At 35.6% G+C, this 20,228-nt stretch overlaps 1 protein-coding gene across 2 annotated transcripts in view; it reads left to right on the top strand.

Annotated features, from left to right (window-relative positions):
• Positions 1-20,228, top strand: part of LOC148942964 (UBX domain-containing protein 4-like) — a 91,463-nt gene that overhangs the window by 55,078 nt on the left and 16,157 nt on the right. Inside the window, exons 7-8 of one of the 2 annotated variants that reach the window (XM_089102065.1) lie at positions 10,587-10,709; positions 16,080-16,199. In XM_089102065.1, the coding sequence (XP_088958191.1) occupies positions 10,587-10,709; positions 16,080-16,199 (243 nt within the window). Of the gene's footprint in view, positions 1-10,586; positions 10,710-16,076; positions 16,200-20,228 lie in introns of both variants that reach the window. The other variant, XM_089102064.1, reaches the window with a different exon arrangement.

Below are 20,228 nucleotides of genomic sequence, written 5' to 3'. Positions count from 1 at the left end.
GTTTTTTTTTACCAGGTTTTGGTACCATTATGGCTATGCCTTTTTTCCAGCAGTCTGGAAATCTTCCCTTTTCCCATAACATGTTAATAATTTTTAATAATTCCTGTCTCCATCTAGTTGGAAGATTTTTCAATAATGTTGGGTGGATTCTATCAGGTCCTGGGGCTGTTTCTGGCAATTTATTTAACACAGCTTCTAGTTCTACACCTGTGAAAGGCAAGTTATATGGTTCATTATTTTCCTCCTCAGCTAGTTTTCTGGCTTTAGCAAATACTTTAGAATGTAGGACTGTCTTTATAAATGGATCCTCTTTGCCAATGGTCTGTCTTAGGTGCCTGACTCCTGCTTCAGCTTTTTTCCTGTCATCAATTATTAGCTCTCCATTAAATTGCACTGGTATGTTTGGATTTGGAGGGTTATTTCTACTACCCATTCTTTTTATAAATTTATATACTTTTCCATATGAATCTCTAAAATTTAAACGCTACAAACTATGTCCATGAATCACTTCAAGCATCACTTGTGGCTCTTGCAAATTTTGCTTTGGCTGACTTTAGCTTAATGTAATTATCTGTAGATAGAATTTTATTGTAGTTGTTTGCTGCCCTATTCATTTCTTTCTTGGTATTTTCACATTCAGTATTCCACCAAATAGGTTCTCTGTGGCTATTCTTCCTTAGTTTGCTCTGTGGGATAATTTTTTCTGCTGTCTCTAGCAGGAGTTGTTGGAATTTACAAATTTTATCCTCTGTGTTTTCAAAAGGATTCAATTCTTTCTCCAGTTCAATAGATTCCAGACTTGTTCTGTACTCTTTCCAATTAGCTATTTTGAATATGAACCTTGCCTGGTTATCAGTTTTTGGGCTTTCAATTCTACCTTCAATATCCACAATTACAGGTAAGTGGTCACTGGTGAGGTTACTGTTTATTTCTGATGTGACAGCTGTCTTTTTGCCATTCTACCAGATGCAAAGGCTACATCGATTGTAGAATATAAATCTCTGTGTGGATTTACCCTAGTGGGTAACCCATATGGTGTTAATAGAATTACTTCATCTTGCCCTTCCAGGATCTTCTCCAGTGCACTTCCACTACCATTTTTATTTCCACAACCACATTAAATACCAGAGTGAGCATCAAAATCACCTACTATTAAAAATTCTTCTGTTGGTTTTATGGCATTTTTTACTAAGTCAAACACAGTTTCCAAACCCGTATTGTTTCCATCTGGGTTATATACATTAGCTAATATCAGTGCTGGTTTTCTATATCTATAAACTCTACACAACAAAACTTCCATCTTCTGATTCAACACTGATCCAAAGTCCAACACATGATGGTACACTGACTTTTTGATGCCTGTAATCATTCCACCTCTTCTACCTTCATCTCGGTCCTTTCTGATTACATAGAAATCGTTCATTATACATATGTCTCTGCTTGTTAGCCATGTCTCTTGTAGGCAGATAATGTCAATTTCTTTATTCCTTGCAAAGCTCTCAGTTAAGTCTTTTTTTACTCTTTTGATTGATTCAGTATTAAATGATAAAACTCTCATTTAAGGGGTCATGTTGATTAGCTTTAAAATTTCACTTAATTCTAGTTTCTCATTGAATAGTGTTTTCATGAAAGAGCATAGCTTCTGGACCGTTTCTTGTAATTCCAAGTCCCTCAAGTCAGCCACTTCTGGTGCACTTGAAACAAAAATCACTAGTTTTGTCAGAATTTCTTTTTGGAGTCTGTTTTGTTCATTGATTTCTAAGGCCTGTTTCTTATTTAATGCATCAGCATAGGATCTATATGCTATGGAAGCCATATTAAAGCCGATATTTTTTCCATGAGATAATCTCAAACTGTTTTTATTATGATCTCTGACCCTACATAAGCCAGAAGTTGAAGAATGGTTACCCCTGCAATTTACACAGCTATACTTTTGAAATTTTTCTTCTTTTTCTGTTACATTTTTGAGTTCACAATCTTTTGACTGGTGGGGACCTGCACACCTGAGACAAACTGGTTGTGGTGCCTTGCAATGTGCCTGCATTTGCCCATGTTTTTGACACTTAATAATAGGTGTTTGGTATTCTTGAACTTCTGTTTTTCTTCCATATAGCCAGAGAGCTGCGGGTAAAAGATTATTTTCAAAGGTAATACAGACTGATAGGCTATCTTCTAATTGTTTTATTTCTCTATTAAATCTTTTCAATTTTTTTACAGATTTCACAGATTAGCCTCAGATTCAAGATCACTTTTAATCTCCTCGTCAGTGATTTCTTTGGGTATTCCTCTAAAAACTCCTTGACATCTGGGTTTAAATTCCTCTGCCTGGACTTCTGTTTCACCTATCTTATTAATTGTTAATGCTTTTGCAACAGCAGATTTAATGGGAAGAAATATTGTGACTCTTTTTTTGTCTTTGCTTAGTTCAAATTCAAATTGTTCAGGTTCCAAGGCTTCTTTTAGGCTTAAGGTAGTTTCTCTTTCCATAGGCAAGGTTTTTGTTTCATCATTGCTAGACAAGATGACTCTATTGTCAAATCTATCTAAAATCTGGATTCCCTTATTTTTAGGCTGGACTTAGAAGGGGCTGTATAGCGACTTTTGGCAACTCTATTGTTTTCCTCAAGGAGGGTTGGGGATATAGCTCTTTTGGCTCGTTTTCCTAAGTCATGAGATAGTCCTAGATTAGGAAAGTTTATGATACCCTCCTCTTCTTTAGGGTTTACACTACCTAAATTAATGGCTTCATCAGAGGGAAGAGGTGGGTAATTTTCATCTATTGAATTCAAAACTTCAAATGAATTTGATGTAGGGACTGTAGCAATGAATCTATTTTGAGAGTGTGGTGAAATATAAATTTGATGCTGACTGTAGTGACTATTGTGAGGAGCTAGAGTAGTGACATGTGGTGATTGTCTTGCCTGATTAAATCCTGGTGTCTGTTATATAACCGGACCCTGATACTGTATAGCTTGAGACATAGGCATTACTTGTGGAATAAATGTTGTGTACATGGGGGCCTGCCCTTGTTCATTATTCAGACCAACTGCGTTTGGACTCACCATCACTCCAGGGGAGTGATGTGGATCCCAATTCACCTGCACCTCAGACAAACACACCACTTATCCCCAAACAAAATCAAAAATAACAAACCCGCAAATCAAAAAAAATTATACCACGCTGAGCCGTTTTCCTCCGTAATCAAATTCTATTGAATCAGTTGAATCATTGAATTTGAACTCAATTTTTCTGCCTTGAATAATGAATTTTTTTTCTGACTTGAAACTAAAGAGGACCTGAAATTCGTTTTAAAGAAGACATTTTGTGTCTTCGGGCAATGTTGCCAAAACAAAGCAAAAGTCGTTAGTCGGCAACTAAGTCAACTTTTTCAAATTGCCAACTTATTTGGCAACTTAGGGTTATTCCTTATTTAGTACTTTGTAAAGCTGAGAATGTATCTGGCTGAAATTATTTAGATTATCAAAATGAACATTTTTACAAAATAAAATAATTTTATGCGTACCCGTACCTCAAAACCGCGATTTGTGAAATCTTTCCTTTGGCTGTTTCGAGATTATGCAGTTTTGATGGCAGAACCAGGATTTCGTCAGCTATGTTGGAACATGGTTGACGTGGCCATGAAATAAAAAAGTAAAAATAATTATTTAAGCTTCAAAAATAGCAACTTTTGTCCGTATAAATTCGAAGATCAATACTTAGTAATTCCCAAAAATGTCTACACCTTTTTCAGCTGTTTGATTGTCATATGTTTAAGACTATTTTTAGCCGATTTTTCAACCTAATGCCTTTTCTTAAACTAGGCGTCCGGTACTACCGAAAACGGAATAATTGCATACGGATGTCTTTTCTTAAAAATGGATTCCTTCTTTCTCATAACTTTACGCTATTTTACTGTATCGTTGTTGAACCTCAGGGGTATACTAAGTTTTTCGGCTCAGGGGGGGGGGGATTTTCTTCGGGGTGTGTTTTACACAAAAAAGGTATAAAATACATGAAAAATGTGGTTATATGCGTTTTGTTACGTTTTTACGAGTCGGACAAAAATTTGGATATACCAAGATTTTCTGCTCAGGGGTGGGGGGGGGGGTTTCTTCAGGGTGTGTTTTACACAAAAAAGTTAATTAATACATTCAAACCCGATAACGTTTATATTATTGTGTTTCCGCCGAAACTGTGGAAGTTTCCGCTGAAAGTTCCCAGACATTCAGATTCAGTTTTGACTATCCTTGGCATTTAACCAGAAATACCTTTAAAAACGGAGAGGAGGAGGATGTTCTAGTAGAAATGGCTAGATCTCCCTTTTATAGGAAAAGAGAAATTTCTAGCAAATGTTACAATGAATATTATAGTATATTCAATCTTAATACGTGTCACAATAAACTCCCTGAAACGTAGGGACATTTGTGCTTTATTGAAATCTGTATGTATTTCAGGGTATTTTTCATTTGCCATACGATGGAAAAAAAGTGCTAATTCAGTTTACAAGAATGAAAATAGTAATTTATTAAAAAAAAAACAATACTTTAGTGACAAAATAGAAATTAATTTAATAAAAATAATAGTGAATATAAATAGATATGTGTTGGGACTTATGGCCCCTTTTGTTTCAGAAAAATGCTCCTTTTATAAATTTAACGTGATTTATGTTACATGTTTAAATCCTGGGAAAGCTTTTATTACGATATTTGAAGAATCCACTAATTATCGAGTGTCTGAAAAACAGTTGAGCGATGACTCATACAGCTTAAATTTATAGCTTGAAAAGCTTCAAAGGATGCTGGGAGTCTAATTTGATCTTGCCATTCATCGCCTTTGGTCAGAGGTGCGCGGGCAAGCGCGTGTCTTAAAGTGTATTGGTGAATCGTAAGAGTTTTCCCTTTAGTTCCGTTTGAGTTCCTTTTTTGTAGCGTGACTGATTACAGTAAGATTTTTTATACTATATAATCTTTGACTTTTTAGCCTAGGTCGAGTCCAAGGAGATAGTTAGAAATATTACCGGTAACCCTTGGCCTTAAAGTGGCCCCTGGGACCATTCGATCACGCTATAGTACCCTAAGGCAGTGCATATTGTAAATCGGGCACTGACATACCCGATAGATACGAAACTGGTGGGGTAAGTGCGGGAATCCCACTAACATTTGGGCCGACAAGGGGTTCTCCCCCTCGAGTAAGTGGCATAGCAACATTTTTGCACCAATAAGTGGTGACCCCCGTACTTTCCCCCCAAAAAGTGGTGGCAGCAAGAAAAGGAGCTATCAACAGCACTGATAGCAAAAGAATTTTGCGTTTTCGAAGAGACGGGTTAATTTGGCCTAGAGAGTGGCCTATATGATTATATATAGAGAGAAAAAAAATACGGAATTAATAAATAAGAAGGTCTATAATGGGCTGTGCCTTGTTAGACAAATATAAAAAGAATAACGTGAAATTAATGAGTTGAGTTTGCAGTGGGGGAATCTCCATATTAGAAAATATTACAGGGTTTAAGGACAGATAAGAAAACGTTGAGAGTTGGGTTATTATTTGAGTGAATTGGCGGACTTAGATATAATCTTCAGTGACGAAGGTTGTAAGAGTATTCAGGACGGCCAATTAGGAGAATTTGTCAGTTTGTGCGCACATGGGACAAGGAGGATGGGAGGTACCTGTCCTATTGAGTAACCTGCCCAGGAGATTATATTTGGAATACGAGTATCCAGGGAGGATATGTGATTTGTTTTACAGGGTAGTTCCCCTGTTTGAGTTTAGTCCAGCTAATTCACTAGTGGAATATTTGCGCAGTTTTTCGGTTTGCTTTCTCGTCCAACCCCTGTTAATTCGTTTTTTGGAAATATATTTGAATTACGTACAACTGCTTGCGGTGAAAGAAGTAGTTAATCCCTAATGAAGTCTTGATATTCTTGTCATTTGAAAATTTGTTGAATATAATTATACAGAGCTGAAAATAGACAATAGTAACTGCGTACCATAATTTTCGCGTGGCAGTATTTGAGCTTACCACGATTGACCAATTAATTAGGAGATATTATGATCGGAAAGAAGTATACGCGGTAAAATGAGGGGGGTACGAAATAAACAAGGCAGAAATAATATTTGAAAAAACAAGACGAACTCATCCCTCAGAGGCTGTGCCAAATGAAGGGGAGTTGCGGGATAGAGATAGTACAGATATGGAACAAATGAATTCAGAAAATGAACTAAGAAGAAATAATGACAGACAGAATTTTGAAATTATGTCGGACAGAGATGAGATTAACTCAAGACTGAGAAGGGCGAGTGAAGCCCATAGAAAAAGTAGGAAAATAGAAAGAAAGGCTAATATGGAGGCCTTTGAGAGAGCGCACCGAGAAAATAAGGAAAAAATGCAGGCTGAGAAAGATGCAATTAGAAAGATGGAAATTATTGGCAAGATTCTTCTATTAATTAAGAAAATTTCTAGACCGCAGAAAGTATACATCTATAATCTACATAAAATAGTAGAAGACAAGATAGAGGTGGATAGGAACGAACGTGTAGAGGCTGAAAGAAAAACCAGAGAGCGAAAAGAGGAGGAAGAGAGAAAACAGAGAGAGAAAGGGTAAAGAGAAGGATAGGAAGAAACACAGAGCCACTGGGAAGCTGATAAAAAATATTACCAGGATGTTGCAAAAACAATTGACATACTAATGAAAACTCGTTGGGGAAATTCGCAAAGTCACGTTTTATCACAAGTTACTTATAAGCCGTCGGATAGCCATAATAATTTGTCTAAGGATCAATTGGGAGAAAACGAAAATTACCAAACATTAAACACTTTTACGGGAAAATATACAACTTCGTTGACTACGGGAGGATGTGGACCGGCGCATAAAACAAATTGGGAGGCTGTGTCACCCTGTCGGAAAAATGAAATGCTTGATACTCAAAATATTGATAATCTGCTAAAATTTGATTCCTCGGAGCCTTTTTCTAGAAATTGCCATAATAGAGATGAGAAAGTAACCTATAAGAGAACAAATTGGGATATATCACATAATCAAGGAAATATTGACGAGTTTGTGAAATCACATAAAATAGAAGGAAAATTAAACGGAAAACTGACCGAAATGGTAATTGACTCAGGGAGTGAGCAAACTTTTGTGCGAATGGACCTGATTAAAAAGACGAAAAAAGACCATAAATATAATATTACAACAGTGTTTTATCATGGAGATAAGCAGCAAAGCCCATCCGCTTGGGTAAGAATAGAAATTGCAAAGAAAGACGGTACGGTCCAGAGAAAAGCAATAAAAGTAGGCTTAATAACTACGCTAGCAGTGGATGTTTTAGTAGGAGGAGACCTTGGAGATATCTTTGCAGAAAATGGAAAACTTGAGAACACATTTAATGAATATGAGACTCTAACAAGTACAGGCCAAAATGAAACACTGATTTTACCAAAGAAAAATGAGACGAAATTTGTTGTACGCACTTTTCCTCGGAAAGTTCGAGAAATTTTAGTAGAATATGAAAAACCAAATGTCGGAGTTCAGTTCCCATTTGATGACGAAATATTTGTTTCTGCAGTAAGAATAAAGAAGACTAAAAGAGAGAGAAAAGATATTAAGCGGAACTACAATAAAGAAAGGCAGTCAAAGATGGTGGACACTAGAGTCCAATTCAGATTTCATGACGATTTATTTAATGCTACTACAAAAGAAAAAAAAACTAAGAGGGAGAAAAGAGATATTAAACGGAGCTACAATGAAGAAAAGCAGTCATAGATGGTGGACACTGGAGTCCAATTCAAATTTAATGATGATTTATTTTGCGCGATGGAAAAAATTGAGAAAAGTGAAATAGAACAAATAAATGCAAAAACCAGACAAACTTTGGAGATTCAGCATGCTGTGGAGAAAAATAAAAAGTTATCTGGGCTGTGCCTAGCTAAAATAAATAATAGGGGGGACAAAGAGGTCCAAGACCCACTGGGAAAATTGCAAAATTACAATAAGACGGAAAAACTTAGGAGGGAGGAGAAGACCCATGACATATTAAGAGAAAATACAGATAATCATGACATAGAATTGACTTGTCAACAACGGGTTACGGAAGGATTGAAAGGTGCTGAATTTTGGGTTGGATCGAAGAAATTTGGGAAGGAATCTGATATTGGTCTGATCAACTCAAAAGAGAGTTTGTTCCTTTATGAGGGGGAGGAATCACTTGGGAAAGATCCCCTGCGGGAAGACGTGAAAGATGGCCCTTTTCCTCAATGCACAACTGGCTGACAAATTGTGATCCCGTTACTGAAGCCTTGTCTTTCCAGTCTTCAATTTCATCTTCAACTTCATCGCCGAGCATTATTCATTCGATTATTTTAGGGGATGGGACCCAGAAAAAAGTGATTCATGGTTCGCTCAAAATTTTACTTCATTTCCCTGCACATGCCTGTGTATTTTCGGCCTTAGATTATTTGAAATTATGCCAAGGGGCAATTTACAGTTTAATTGAGATGTGGGGTTGTTTCCACAGATGGAAATTAAGAGGCTAGTGCAGCCAAATTTTTCATGATGGCTGGCATCATCGAAAGTGCCAGGAACTGATTCTCTGCTCCTCTAAAATGGAAATTCGTGAGAGCCATAAAATTTTTATTTTTGACTGTACTGCGCACGATCGTTTTCTACGAATCTTCGGGACTTCAATTTTCAAAACCAAATGCGGATGCTATACGATCTAGACCATGGTGGTTCTACGGTAGAGACGTTGGGACGACGACGAATCCTGAAGCGGTGGAAGTACAGGCATTGGTGGAAGAAAGAAGAGAAAATAAACAAGTTTGGTGATTTTGAAGTTTGGGTTATTTATTTTATGCTTCTATTTTGTGCTCTGACCCATGGCGTGATGGCGGTTATTTTTCTTAGGAGGGAGGTGTTGGGACCAATGGCCCCTTTTGTTTCAGAAAAATGTCCTTTTTATAAATTTAGCTTCATTTTTGTTACATATCTAAATCCTGGGAAAGCTTTTATTACGATGTCTGAAGAATCTACTAATTATCGAGTGTCTGAAAAAGCCAGTTGAGCGATGACTCATACTGCTTAAATTTACAGCTTGAAAAGCTTCAAAGGATGCTTGGAATTTTATTTTGATTCGGCCATTCATCGCCTTTGGTCAGAGGTGCGCGTGCAAGCGCGTGTCTTAAAGTGTATTGGTGAATCGTAAGAGTTTTCCCTTTAGTTCCGTTTGAGTTCCTTTTTTTGTAGCGTGACTGATTACAGTAAAATTTTTTATCCTATATAATCTTTGACTTCTTAGCCTAGGTCGAGTCCAAGGAGATAGTTAGAAATATTACAGGTAACCCTTGGCCTTAAAGTGGCCCTTGGGACCATTCGATCACGCTATCGTACCCTACGGCAGGGTATATTATAAATCGGGCACTGACATACCCGATAGATACGGAACTGTTGGGGTAAGTGCGGGAATCCCACTAACATTTGGGCCCACAAGGGATTCTCTCCCTCGAGTAAGTGGCACAGCAACATTTTCGCGCCTCTTTTGCACCAATAAGTAGTGTTCCCCGTACATTCCCCCCCCCAATAATATGTTTTACTGCTTAAAAAGGACATTTTTTTCTTTTTTTTATATCTAATTTAAAAGTGTCGGAAATTCAAACCTATTCATAAGCTTTAAGAGGTCAATTTGAAACTTCAAAGAAACCTGTTTAGTTTACTGGAGCGATATTTCGAATTGGAGAATTCATCAATTTGATTGTCCATAGATTTAAAAGGAAGAAAAATTGATGAAAATTATTGTATATGAGACTAATAATACCATATTTATTGATTCAAATATACTGAAATAAAACAGAAAGAAAATAATTAAGTAAAGCATAAATGAAGCGTTTTCCTGTAAGACCTTTGAGTTGGAAGTGACCCGAGATTATTTCTTTTTGTTTCAAATTTCAGTAGATTGTTCATTTGATTTCTTCTTGTTTGAGGTTATGTTTTTTTCATTCAAAATAATTTCTGTACGTTTTAACCTTTACTTAATTATTAATTTGCTTGTTTTTTTGTTGTTTTTTTTTCGGTGGATTGAAGCAGTTCAAACCCCTGTCTGAATTTAAATATAAAAATAGAACAGTTTTAAGTGCAGCAAATACATTGCTATTCTTGAATTATAGCTAAACTACTATTCTTAAATAACACAGTACTATTCTTGAAAAATAGTCTTAGCAGCAAGGGCTTAAAATTTATCGAGACTAATATTTGCTTCTAAGTTTCTTTTAATGAAGTACGGTACTGAAATTCTTAAAAAAAAGTTTTATTATTTTCTGTTCTTATTCCTGACTAGATACTAAATGCTAAGAATCAGGTTAAAACCTTGATCTCTATTAATATATACGCATTCCAAGTATAAGGGAGCTTGCAGCCAATGACCCAAGCCAAATTTTAGGGAGCTTTGAAGGCTATTTTCCTGGGGGAGAAAGAGAAGGGACTGGGGCAGAGAGGGAGAGAAAGAGTAAAGGAGATTAATCACTAAAAATGACTGTTGAAGGAGGAAAAATTTCATATGCTATTTTTCACATAATGATTTCTTTTACTTTGCAGAATTGACAAAGCAGCTAGGTTTAACATGGTGAAGCATTCAGATGTTGAATTAGAAAAAGAGGCTGAAGCCAAAAAACAAGCCGAGGCGCAGGCAAGAAGTGCCGCAGAAGCTGCAGCAAGAAGGTAAATCAGCCACCTTCATGAATATAGTTTGCTGTAAAGGGTGGGATATTTGTGGCGGAAGGTGAAAGGACACTTTTTCATATTGAGTTGGTTTGTTTCATATATAAAACATAAACATTAAAACTAGAAGCATGAGATTCGATCAAAATGTTGATATACTTGCAGGTATGTCAATGGGAGTGGGGGCAGGGTTTGCAGAAATTTTTTCATTACATTTGCTAACTTTTTTGCATTTTTAATGAAAAAAAGAATCCAAAAATGGACCCGTCTAGATTTTGAAAAATACAATTTGCCCCATCTTTCCGATCACTTTTCAGACATTGGTTCAAACACTGAGGGTGGATTGGCTGTCAAGGCTTAGAGAAACTCGCGAAATTTTCTCTTTTTTTTTGGAACGACGGAGCAACAGTTTTCGAAGTCCGTTGCAGAAAGGAAGAACATGGAAGTTTTTGAACGGTTTAAAATGAATTTTTAAAATGGAAGATTTAATGGAAGTTATTCCTAAATGTATTTTTCTTCCCCTATTAATGTTCTTTCATAAGGGTGGGTAAACAATGAAACTACCAGGTAACTCCATCTCCTTGGGCGATTGTAATTGATTTAGTTTCTGTATATATGAAATAGTTTTAATATTGTCCAATTAGTTTCGTCAATAATATTAATTTTTGTTAGTTAGTTGCAGAAACGGGGCAATAGTAGTTGGGATAGGAATAGCATGACAATGATTGTGAAGATTTGTGTTCCCATATCAAACTGATTTGTATCAGCAATGTCAGAGAAATCCTTAAATGCCAATTTTTGAAAATCAAACCCTATTAATGAAATATATATATATAATATGTTTTTGTACTGCAAATTGGCATCTGATTTGGAGCCACCGCCTAGTCACCAGCTTTGGTGAGAATATTATCACCAATTGATAAATACGTGCAGTGTTTTTTCTTCTGTTGTTTTCTATTGCAGTATTTAGCTTCTGATAAATCAACACAAAAATCCTCAAGTCTAAATTTAGGTAATTGATGTGTTAATGAATTTAGATGTTCTTTGAATGAGTGACTTCTTCCGAAGTATCGTAAATTTAAAGAAGAATAGCCAACAAGCAGAAGAAGGGTCCTGTCGCAAGAGCCGTAGGGGTATCTGCCGACTTTACTATTCAATTGCGGGGAAATGGTAGCAGGACCCTATGCTTCGCTTGTTTGGCCCTTATGAAAAAGCCAAACTAGTTGCCCCCCCCACCTTGGGAGAACATAAATTCAATGCCATGGAGGAGAATCCACCAACTTTGAAGCCAGAAAGACACCAAATGATAGAGTCCCAGTGATTTCTAACGAAGAAGAAGTACAGTGCAGTTAGAAGCAGAAAGAGCCCGGTTAAGATTCCAGGTGCTTCTTTTTAAGAAGAAGAAGAAGGTAGAAATCAAAGACTACATGTGCAGTTCATATTTAGTGTATTTTGATTGTGGAGAATCACACTGCGACCTTAATTCAATTTATAATTATTACGATTGGACTATCTCCTCAATAACCTTTTATGAATCATCAGCCGAAAACGGTACTACAACATACTTACATTTGAGAAGTTGGAATGTGGCTGAATGGCGGAGGTGACACAGGTCCAAGGGTCCTATTTTTGGTCATCCAATTATGTAGATTAAAGATTTTTGTACCACTTAGATTCTAACAAGAAGTAAACTTTGCGTCTTTTATTTTTGGTTGTATCGGAATTTTCAACTTCAGGTTTGTTGTCAGCAGGAAGCTAATTCAACAGAAATTCAGCAGGAAGGAACAGCAGGAAGCTAATTTTGCTTAAAACCAACTGTGAAATATTTCACAACTGTGAAATATTATGATTTATGACAGTCACGGTGCGTCCTTAATTTATATTTTTTTCATAAATTCATGATTCGGTCTCACGAAGTATTATTTCAGCAGTTTTCGATCCATTAACCAAACTTAGCATCTCACCTATGAGAATTTAAATCTATTCTTATTTTTTATGCTTTTATCCATTACTTCTTTGAGTTTCTTACTATTCAGGACTGTAGCTCACGATTTAAATTAAGCTCTGTTTTTGTTACTGAAGTTCTACTACACATACCATGGTTTAAATTTAAAAAAAATGAAAAACAATAGCCTTCTTATCTGATCAGAATCCAGGTCATGAGCCAGCAATGAAACGGTAAATTCTCAGAACTAGTGAATGACAAGATAAGTTGCGTGATTTAAGACCCTATAAGGAACGTGATTAACGAGTTTTTTTTTAGCAATAAAATACTTTTTAATGTAAAACCTACCACCTCATTCTTCTTAACTTCAATGTGCTCTACGACAGACGATGCAAGAACTTGCTTCCCAACACATCCTATGTAGAGTCCTAATTTATGAAGTGTTCTATTAGCTTCTCTGCTTTCAGGTATTTTACTGTTATTTTTAGTTTTTTTTTTAATATCCCCCCTTCCCCAGCTAAAAAATGTATTCCCAACCTGAAATAAATATCTACATATGAAAAAAAAGTGATAAAAAAACGAGAAAAAAGCAGCTGGGTCATGTAATGGTTGCAATGATAGCCTTGATGATTCATCAGCAGCCTTGCTGTGTAATATTTATAAATGTTGGATTATAGTTAGAAAGTTTGCTCTATTTTTAAAATATTCACAAAAAGAATTAACTAAACATAACCATTAGCTAGATAGAATAGAATTTAAAAATTTCTTTCACAGCATGGTTGCTAAATTTAAATTTTACGTCACAAACAGCACTAACAAACAGCACTATATATATATATATATATATATATATATATATATATATATATATATATATATATATATATATATATATATATATATATATATATATATATATATATATATATATATATATATATATATATATATATATATATATATATATATATATATATATATATATAATCACATCAAAAGAATTCGACCTGTATGTCAAACATAATTCATTGTACAAAATACATACAAAATATGATGAGTCAAAACTTAGTTAAAAAGTGAAAAATAAAAAGATAACAATAAAATTAATGACTAGTTTTCCTGGCCATTATAAAGCTCAACAAAAGGCTTAATTAATTAAATTCAATTTAGTTAATTAAATTCAATTAAATTCAAATTAGAAGAGGAAGAAAAGCAAAAAAAAAAAAAAATCTAAACTATGGTCATCTCAAGGAACCCACTTTTACCGTGCCTTTCGACTAGAGAGAAACTTTTTGACATGTGAATTAAATGAAGAAGTAGATTCAGAGCCCCCAATGCTTTAAGGGAGGGTATATCAGAGGGTTACACTCAGGTGATGAAACACATGGGCTCTCTCTTTCTCTTCTCTATGCTAGCTTATTCGTATGTCTACTATGATAGGAGTGATTAGTCAGACTTAGTAGAAAATGTACCAATCGTATATAAGCTGATTATAAACTATGGAAGGAAGTTTCAAAGGTCTCAAAGATCCTAGTCTTGCAATTACTGCTGAAATATTAGTACCCAACCAAGTAAAAGTATTGTTTCAAGTCAATTAAAGTAGGCTATTGGTATGTTTGAAACTGCAATGCTCCTTAAGCTGGACAAAAATTTTTATACCATTGGCAACAGAATACTGCGCAGATGATGGCAACATGCGTGACTCCAGAGCTGGGGAAATGGTTTTCATAAAAAAGTAGTTTAGTGACAAAGGAGGTACCGAAGTGCAAGAATTTACCTAAGGGAATAGAGAATAGCTAAAGAGGAAATTAAACTGAAGTGTATAGAGAACGCTATGCCTTCAATGTTGGACAGTTTTAGTTCAGTCATACTTTGATACTCCTGATCTAAATTCCTCTGCTGATACCCCTTTTGAGAACTGCTTAGCAAACGGTTTTTGTCACGCCTTTAGGCGTGACAGAAACGAAATGAGAGAAGGAAAAGGGGAAAACAGACCTAGTACTAAATTGCAGAAGCATATACAAAACAGCACTGTGGAGATGGCATATTCCTTTCCTTTGAAGAGTAACTGCTGATTGTTGGCCACTCCAAACAATTACTATAAAGTAATTGTTTAACATCCTCATCTGAGTCAATCATCACTGTTTACCTAAATTTTTCTATATCAGCATCTTTTCAGCAAAAGTCACATGACATTTAAGAGTAAAGGCTTGAAGGGTCCGACCAAATTGTAAGTAAAAACTTGTCATGAAGCATCATTTCAGCCATTTTCATCTAATAGTCTCAAATAATTAACTATTAAAATAATAATTTAAGCTCTAATAGGCTCAAATAAATAATCAGGCTCAAATGGGATCTGTTCACGGATTTGTTTTTACCTTACAGCTCAAGATAATCTCTGTACGTCATTTTATACCTGCAATAAATAAAATAAAAATGTTTAGATTAATCTTTTCAACTAGATTGAGATAAGTGCGATTAAAATCGATTGCAGCTGTGGTTTCCTGTTTAAGGGAAACGGAACAAATAGTAACTGATAACGAGCAAATAGTACTAATAATGGACAAATAGTAATTATAACGGGCATAATTTAGGACTAATAACGGACAAATAGTAACTGATAACGTGACAAATAGTAACTGCTAAAGTATTGCAGTTTACTTTAGGCACTAGAAAAGTACGCTGAGCTAAAATTGGATGGGATCTCGGATAGTATGTAAGGATGTCATAATTGTTAATTGACAAAAAGATGGCCGTTTATAGGAAAGAATTGCAACATTTGAAAATAAAGTTGTAATGCGTAAATATATTAATATTTGTAACCTGCATAACTAAAAATGGAAACGTGTGGGAAATAATTTGGAACCTTTTTTTTCTCGCAGTTCTAGCCAGACCCATTAAGCGTGAGATATCAAAGCGAATAATTTATGAAGGGGACAATTTACCTATTCTAAAACTGAACTAAATCGGATGGGAAGTTGGGTGGGTTTGGGGGTCAGTAAATACTTTTGAAGAGTCGATTAAAATTTTCTTTTAGTTATTCCAAAAAATTGTAAGTTTTTATCTACAAAATTGTCTAAAAGCCTAGTTTTCCTTTAAGCTTAAGGTTGATGAGAAGGTCTCAAATGAATGGAAAATAAAAAAAAATGGGTAAAAATTCTCGTTGAGACAGTGAACTTAAAACAAAACAAATCGTGATTACTAATGAAAGTTTGCTTTGGACTTTGGTTAGTATTCTTGTATAAAAGATTTTTAACTTTTTCGAAGTACAGTCTTAATTAAAGGTTCTAACTGTGTGTAGATTTATATGTAATTTTTAAAGTATAAATAGAAAGGCACTGGCTTTTAAAAATTACTCTTGGTCAGAACTATTGTTTGTCACTTTATATATTTTTTTTATTAACTCTTTTTGGGTTTTGCAGCAGCTGTGCAAGGATTCAATTTCGTCTACCAGATGGGTCTGTCCTAACAAACATTTTCCAAGCTGAGAGTAGATTTGATGAAGTTTATTCTTTTCTTCGACAACAGCAGAACTTCCCTTTCAGGTAAATGAGACCTTATGTTTGGTGTATCCACGCAACCTCTATATTGTAGTTTGGCACTTTGCTTCTCTATTTTGGTTTTTATGCATTTTTGTGCGAATAAACCAAATAAGCTGCAATTCTCCGCATTTTGATTCGAAGTAATATATATAGGACTGAGTTGATTTACAAACATTTATTAAAGCAATCGTCATATATCTTTAAAAACTTTCAAAATAGGCTCCTTCTGCGTCAATGCAGCGCTGCCAGCACGATTTCCAAGTATTGAAGGTGTCATGGTATGCATTCTCCGGAATAGCCTTGAGAGCCACGGTGCATGCTGCTTGGATCCGCTCTGTCGCCTCAAAAATACTTGCCTTTCATCGGCCTTTTCAGGCAAGGAAAGAAAAAAAAAGTCTGGGGGGCCACATCTGGGCTGTAGGGCAGCTGCGGAAGTGTTGGGATGCCAGCCTTGGTCAGGTGGCTGTTGACGAGAAAGGCGATGTGAGCCGGTGCGTTGTCGTGATGCCACTTCAAGTCGGATGCGATCTCTTGTCGGACCCGATTGACCCTTCGTTTGAGTCTCTTGGGCACTTCCACATAAAACGTGGCGTTGACGGTTTGTCAAGGAGGAACAAATTCATGATGGACGATGCCTTTGGTGTCAAAAAAAGACAAAGAGCATTGTTTCCACCTTGGATTTCCTCATTCTTGCCTTTTTTGGGCGAGGAGACGCCGACGTGTACCACTCGGAAGATTACCTCTTTGTCCCGGGATCAAAGTTAAAGATCCAGCACTCGTCACCTGTGATTACGTTATGCAAAAATTGGGGGTCACTTTCACACATGTTCAAATTCTCTTGGCACACTTCCACTCGCCGCAATTTCGGGTCGTCAGTGGGTACTTTTGGGACCATCTTCGCGCACACCTTGCGTATGTTTAAATGTACCACCACAATGTGATGAACGACAGATTTTGGTAAATTTTGGCAATTAAACGAATACTTAGTCCACGGTCTGAGTTCAAAACTTTGCGCACCCGAGTCACATTGTCGGTTTTTGTCGAAGTCGAAGGTCTTCCAGAACGGTCGTCATCGGTGACCTCTTCCCGGCCCTCCAAAAAGGCCTGGTGCAACCGAAACCCCACTTCTTGCTAAAGCAACATCTGGATAAGCATGGTTGATCATATCAAATGTATCTGTCGCAGATTTACTGAGTTTCACACATAATTTAATCGCGTACCTCTGCTCTAACGAACGCTGCATTCTCGGCTTGCACCACTCACAGAAATCACGTCACACAAAATTGCCTGTCCTGACTCTCCAAGTGCTCGGGGACAACTGACCAGCAGCTCCTTTGTTAGGTAGGAAAGCCCTCTACAGAATCCAGTAGGAGCGCGCACGCTCCGAAGTACAGTCGGGGCGAAAGAAAATTAGTCCTATTTCTTTCTGGAAAAACCCTATATATATATATATATATATATATATATATATATATATATATATATATATATATATATATATATATATATATATATATATATAAATATATTTATATAACGGCAGACTTATATATACGTATTTTTTTAATTACTTATTATATATTTATCTTATTATTCTTTAGTTTTAAGTTATGGGGTGACAAATCTGCACTTTCAATCGAATTAAGACATTCTGGCGTAAATTCAATTCCTCCTTCCTGTTTATCCTTCAAAGGATCGTAACTTTTATAAAATTTATGTTCCTCTGGGATATTTTCTTTTTGCATTATTTTCGTTTGCGATTCGTTTTGATTCTTGCTGTTGCTTCTTTTCCAACCTCAGATTTCGTTGCACGTCTTTTTTGTCTGTGATTCGCTGTGATTCTCCCTGTCCCTTCTCTTCTAATAGTATATTTTGTTGTGCAGCACTTTCGTTTGCGATTCATTGTGATGCTCGTTCTTGAATTACGCATTTGCTTAATTCGTGTGTTATTGTCTCATTTTAAGTTCTGGAGTCGCAAATAATCAATTTTAATTTAATTAAAATTTCCAGCCTGAATTCAAGTCCTCCTTCCTGTGTATCCTTCACAAAATCTTAACTTTTAAAGGATTTATATCCTCATTGGAGACGATCGGTAATCTCAGCGTTAATTTTCCCTACTTCTTTTTGAGCGCTGCTAAAATAAAGCTTCCCTTCTTTCTTATATCGCATAGTTTTGTACATGCTTTTATTAAATTTCTTATCTTGTATTAAAATTTATCTTATACTATATTTTGTTTTTACTTATCCGCTGCATAATACCGAAGAACATATAAATTGGCGTTGTCAAGCTTGTATTTTTTTAATGAATGTAGAAGAATCAATATTTGCAATTAGGATTCAATCCAATTGACTATTTACATTTTTATATAGAATTATTCCGGTAGCCACATCTGAAGTCCACGCTCTTAACGTCGAATTTTATTTACAATTTATTATTTTATAATATTTATCTTTAATTATAATGTATTTAATACTTTTCATCTGATGCGTCTTTGAAGTTCTTTTTAGACAAATTTACCTGTCCAGAATATACCCCCCTCTCTTTCTTTATGGCGTTCTTTGGCTCTGACGGAATTCACCCCTCCCCCCGCCTCTAGAAATATTTTACCCTATCTCCGTAGATTTTCAACAATACCTTTTTAAGGGGCGTAGTGAAGCTGCGTCTTTATCCTTACAGCTGTCAGAATTAGTTGCCTAGATATCTTAAATCCATTTTGGAATTTCAGCAATTCCTCCCTTCGTTTATTTGGAAAACCGGGGCAACAGCAACAAAGTTGGTCTGCCAAGGAAGAATTCCGTAGGTTTTATGTAAAAAAGCAGTGAAATATAGGTTATCAAAGTTACTGCCAGCACAACTAATTTTGATGCAATTCAGTGTTTGCTGATATTACATGTTGTTGATATACATATCATGATCTTGTAGGACGATTGGTTTCGTACGATTACGCCTGAAAAAGGACAAAAATAAAAACAAACACATAAACACGCCACCGTGATCTTTCTTCTAGGAGAAGAAGAAGAAGAAGCAAAATTACATAATTTTGTTCTTTGGAGCTTGAATCCCCAACATTAGGTTTCTCTCACATGTTGAATTTGATAGTGGGATTTTCACCAAGATTACTTCCCTTTTTGGTAATATTTCCTCTCTTTTTTTTTGAAAATAAGCCAGATTTTCAGACTCATAGCTTCTGGTGGGTACCTTTAAACTTAATTTTTTATACTTAGTATTACAAAAAAAAGTATTTTTTTAGTGTATCAATCATTATTAAAATCCTTTTTTTAGGGTTGTGGTCACTATTAGCCCAGGTCACTTAATGCTTGCAGTTCGTTACCACAAACTGTTTAATTTTACTATTATGATATGGAAAAATAATGAATACAATTCCCTAATCTGCTTCAAATGGGGATTCTTCCTCACTTGAGTCTTTTTCCAAAACACATTTTTAAGATTTAAATAGTACTGGCCGTGGTTTGCTCTTTACTACGTAGCAGCTAAAATCATGGATTTCTACTGCCATCAATTTCTTATAATACTACTAGTGGGAAATCCAGGGAAGATACTTCACTTTTTATTACGTCAACGCTGACTATGATGCGCATTTTTCTTAACTAATCAATATTTGAGAAAAGCTCAAATAATGATCTTACCCGGCAGAAAAGGGATCCTAAAAATAAAGCTAAGATAAAAAGAAATTGAATAAAAGAACTAAGATAAAGCTAAGAATAAAATAACTTGGACTCGGGACAACCACAAAATGACATTGTTAAATTTGCACAGTCAGATAAAGCAAGTCCTTGAACATACCTTGAGACAACATTTCAGCATACCCAGAAATTATAAAATAGCCGAGTATTATTAAAATACTATTTAAATAGCTTATAAGTTTCTGGAGTTGTTCTAGTAAATTCAACCCTAAGAGATTTGCTGTCTATAGAAAATGAATTGCTACTACGGACCGTTTATAGTAATTGACTGTGCTCCAAACTGACTTTTTTTTCTCTTATTTTGTGGTAGTAGTAGTGTGAGGGGGG

This window comes from Artemia sp. Qi Xiang Cuo, chromosome 16, assembly GCF_049724085.1.
Source record: "Artemia sp. Qi Xiang Cuo chromosome 16, ASM4972408v1, whole genome shotgun sequence".
NCBI classification, from domain to species: Eukaryota; Metazoa; Arthropoda; class Branchiopoda; order Anostraca; family Artemiidae; genus Artemia; species Artemia sp. Qi Xiang Cuo.
Note: the sequence above shows the minus strand (reverse complement) of the source record. Positions and strands in the feature narration are given on the sequence as shown.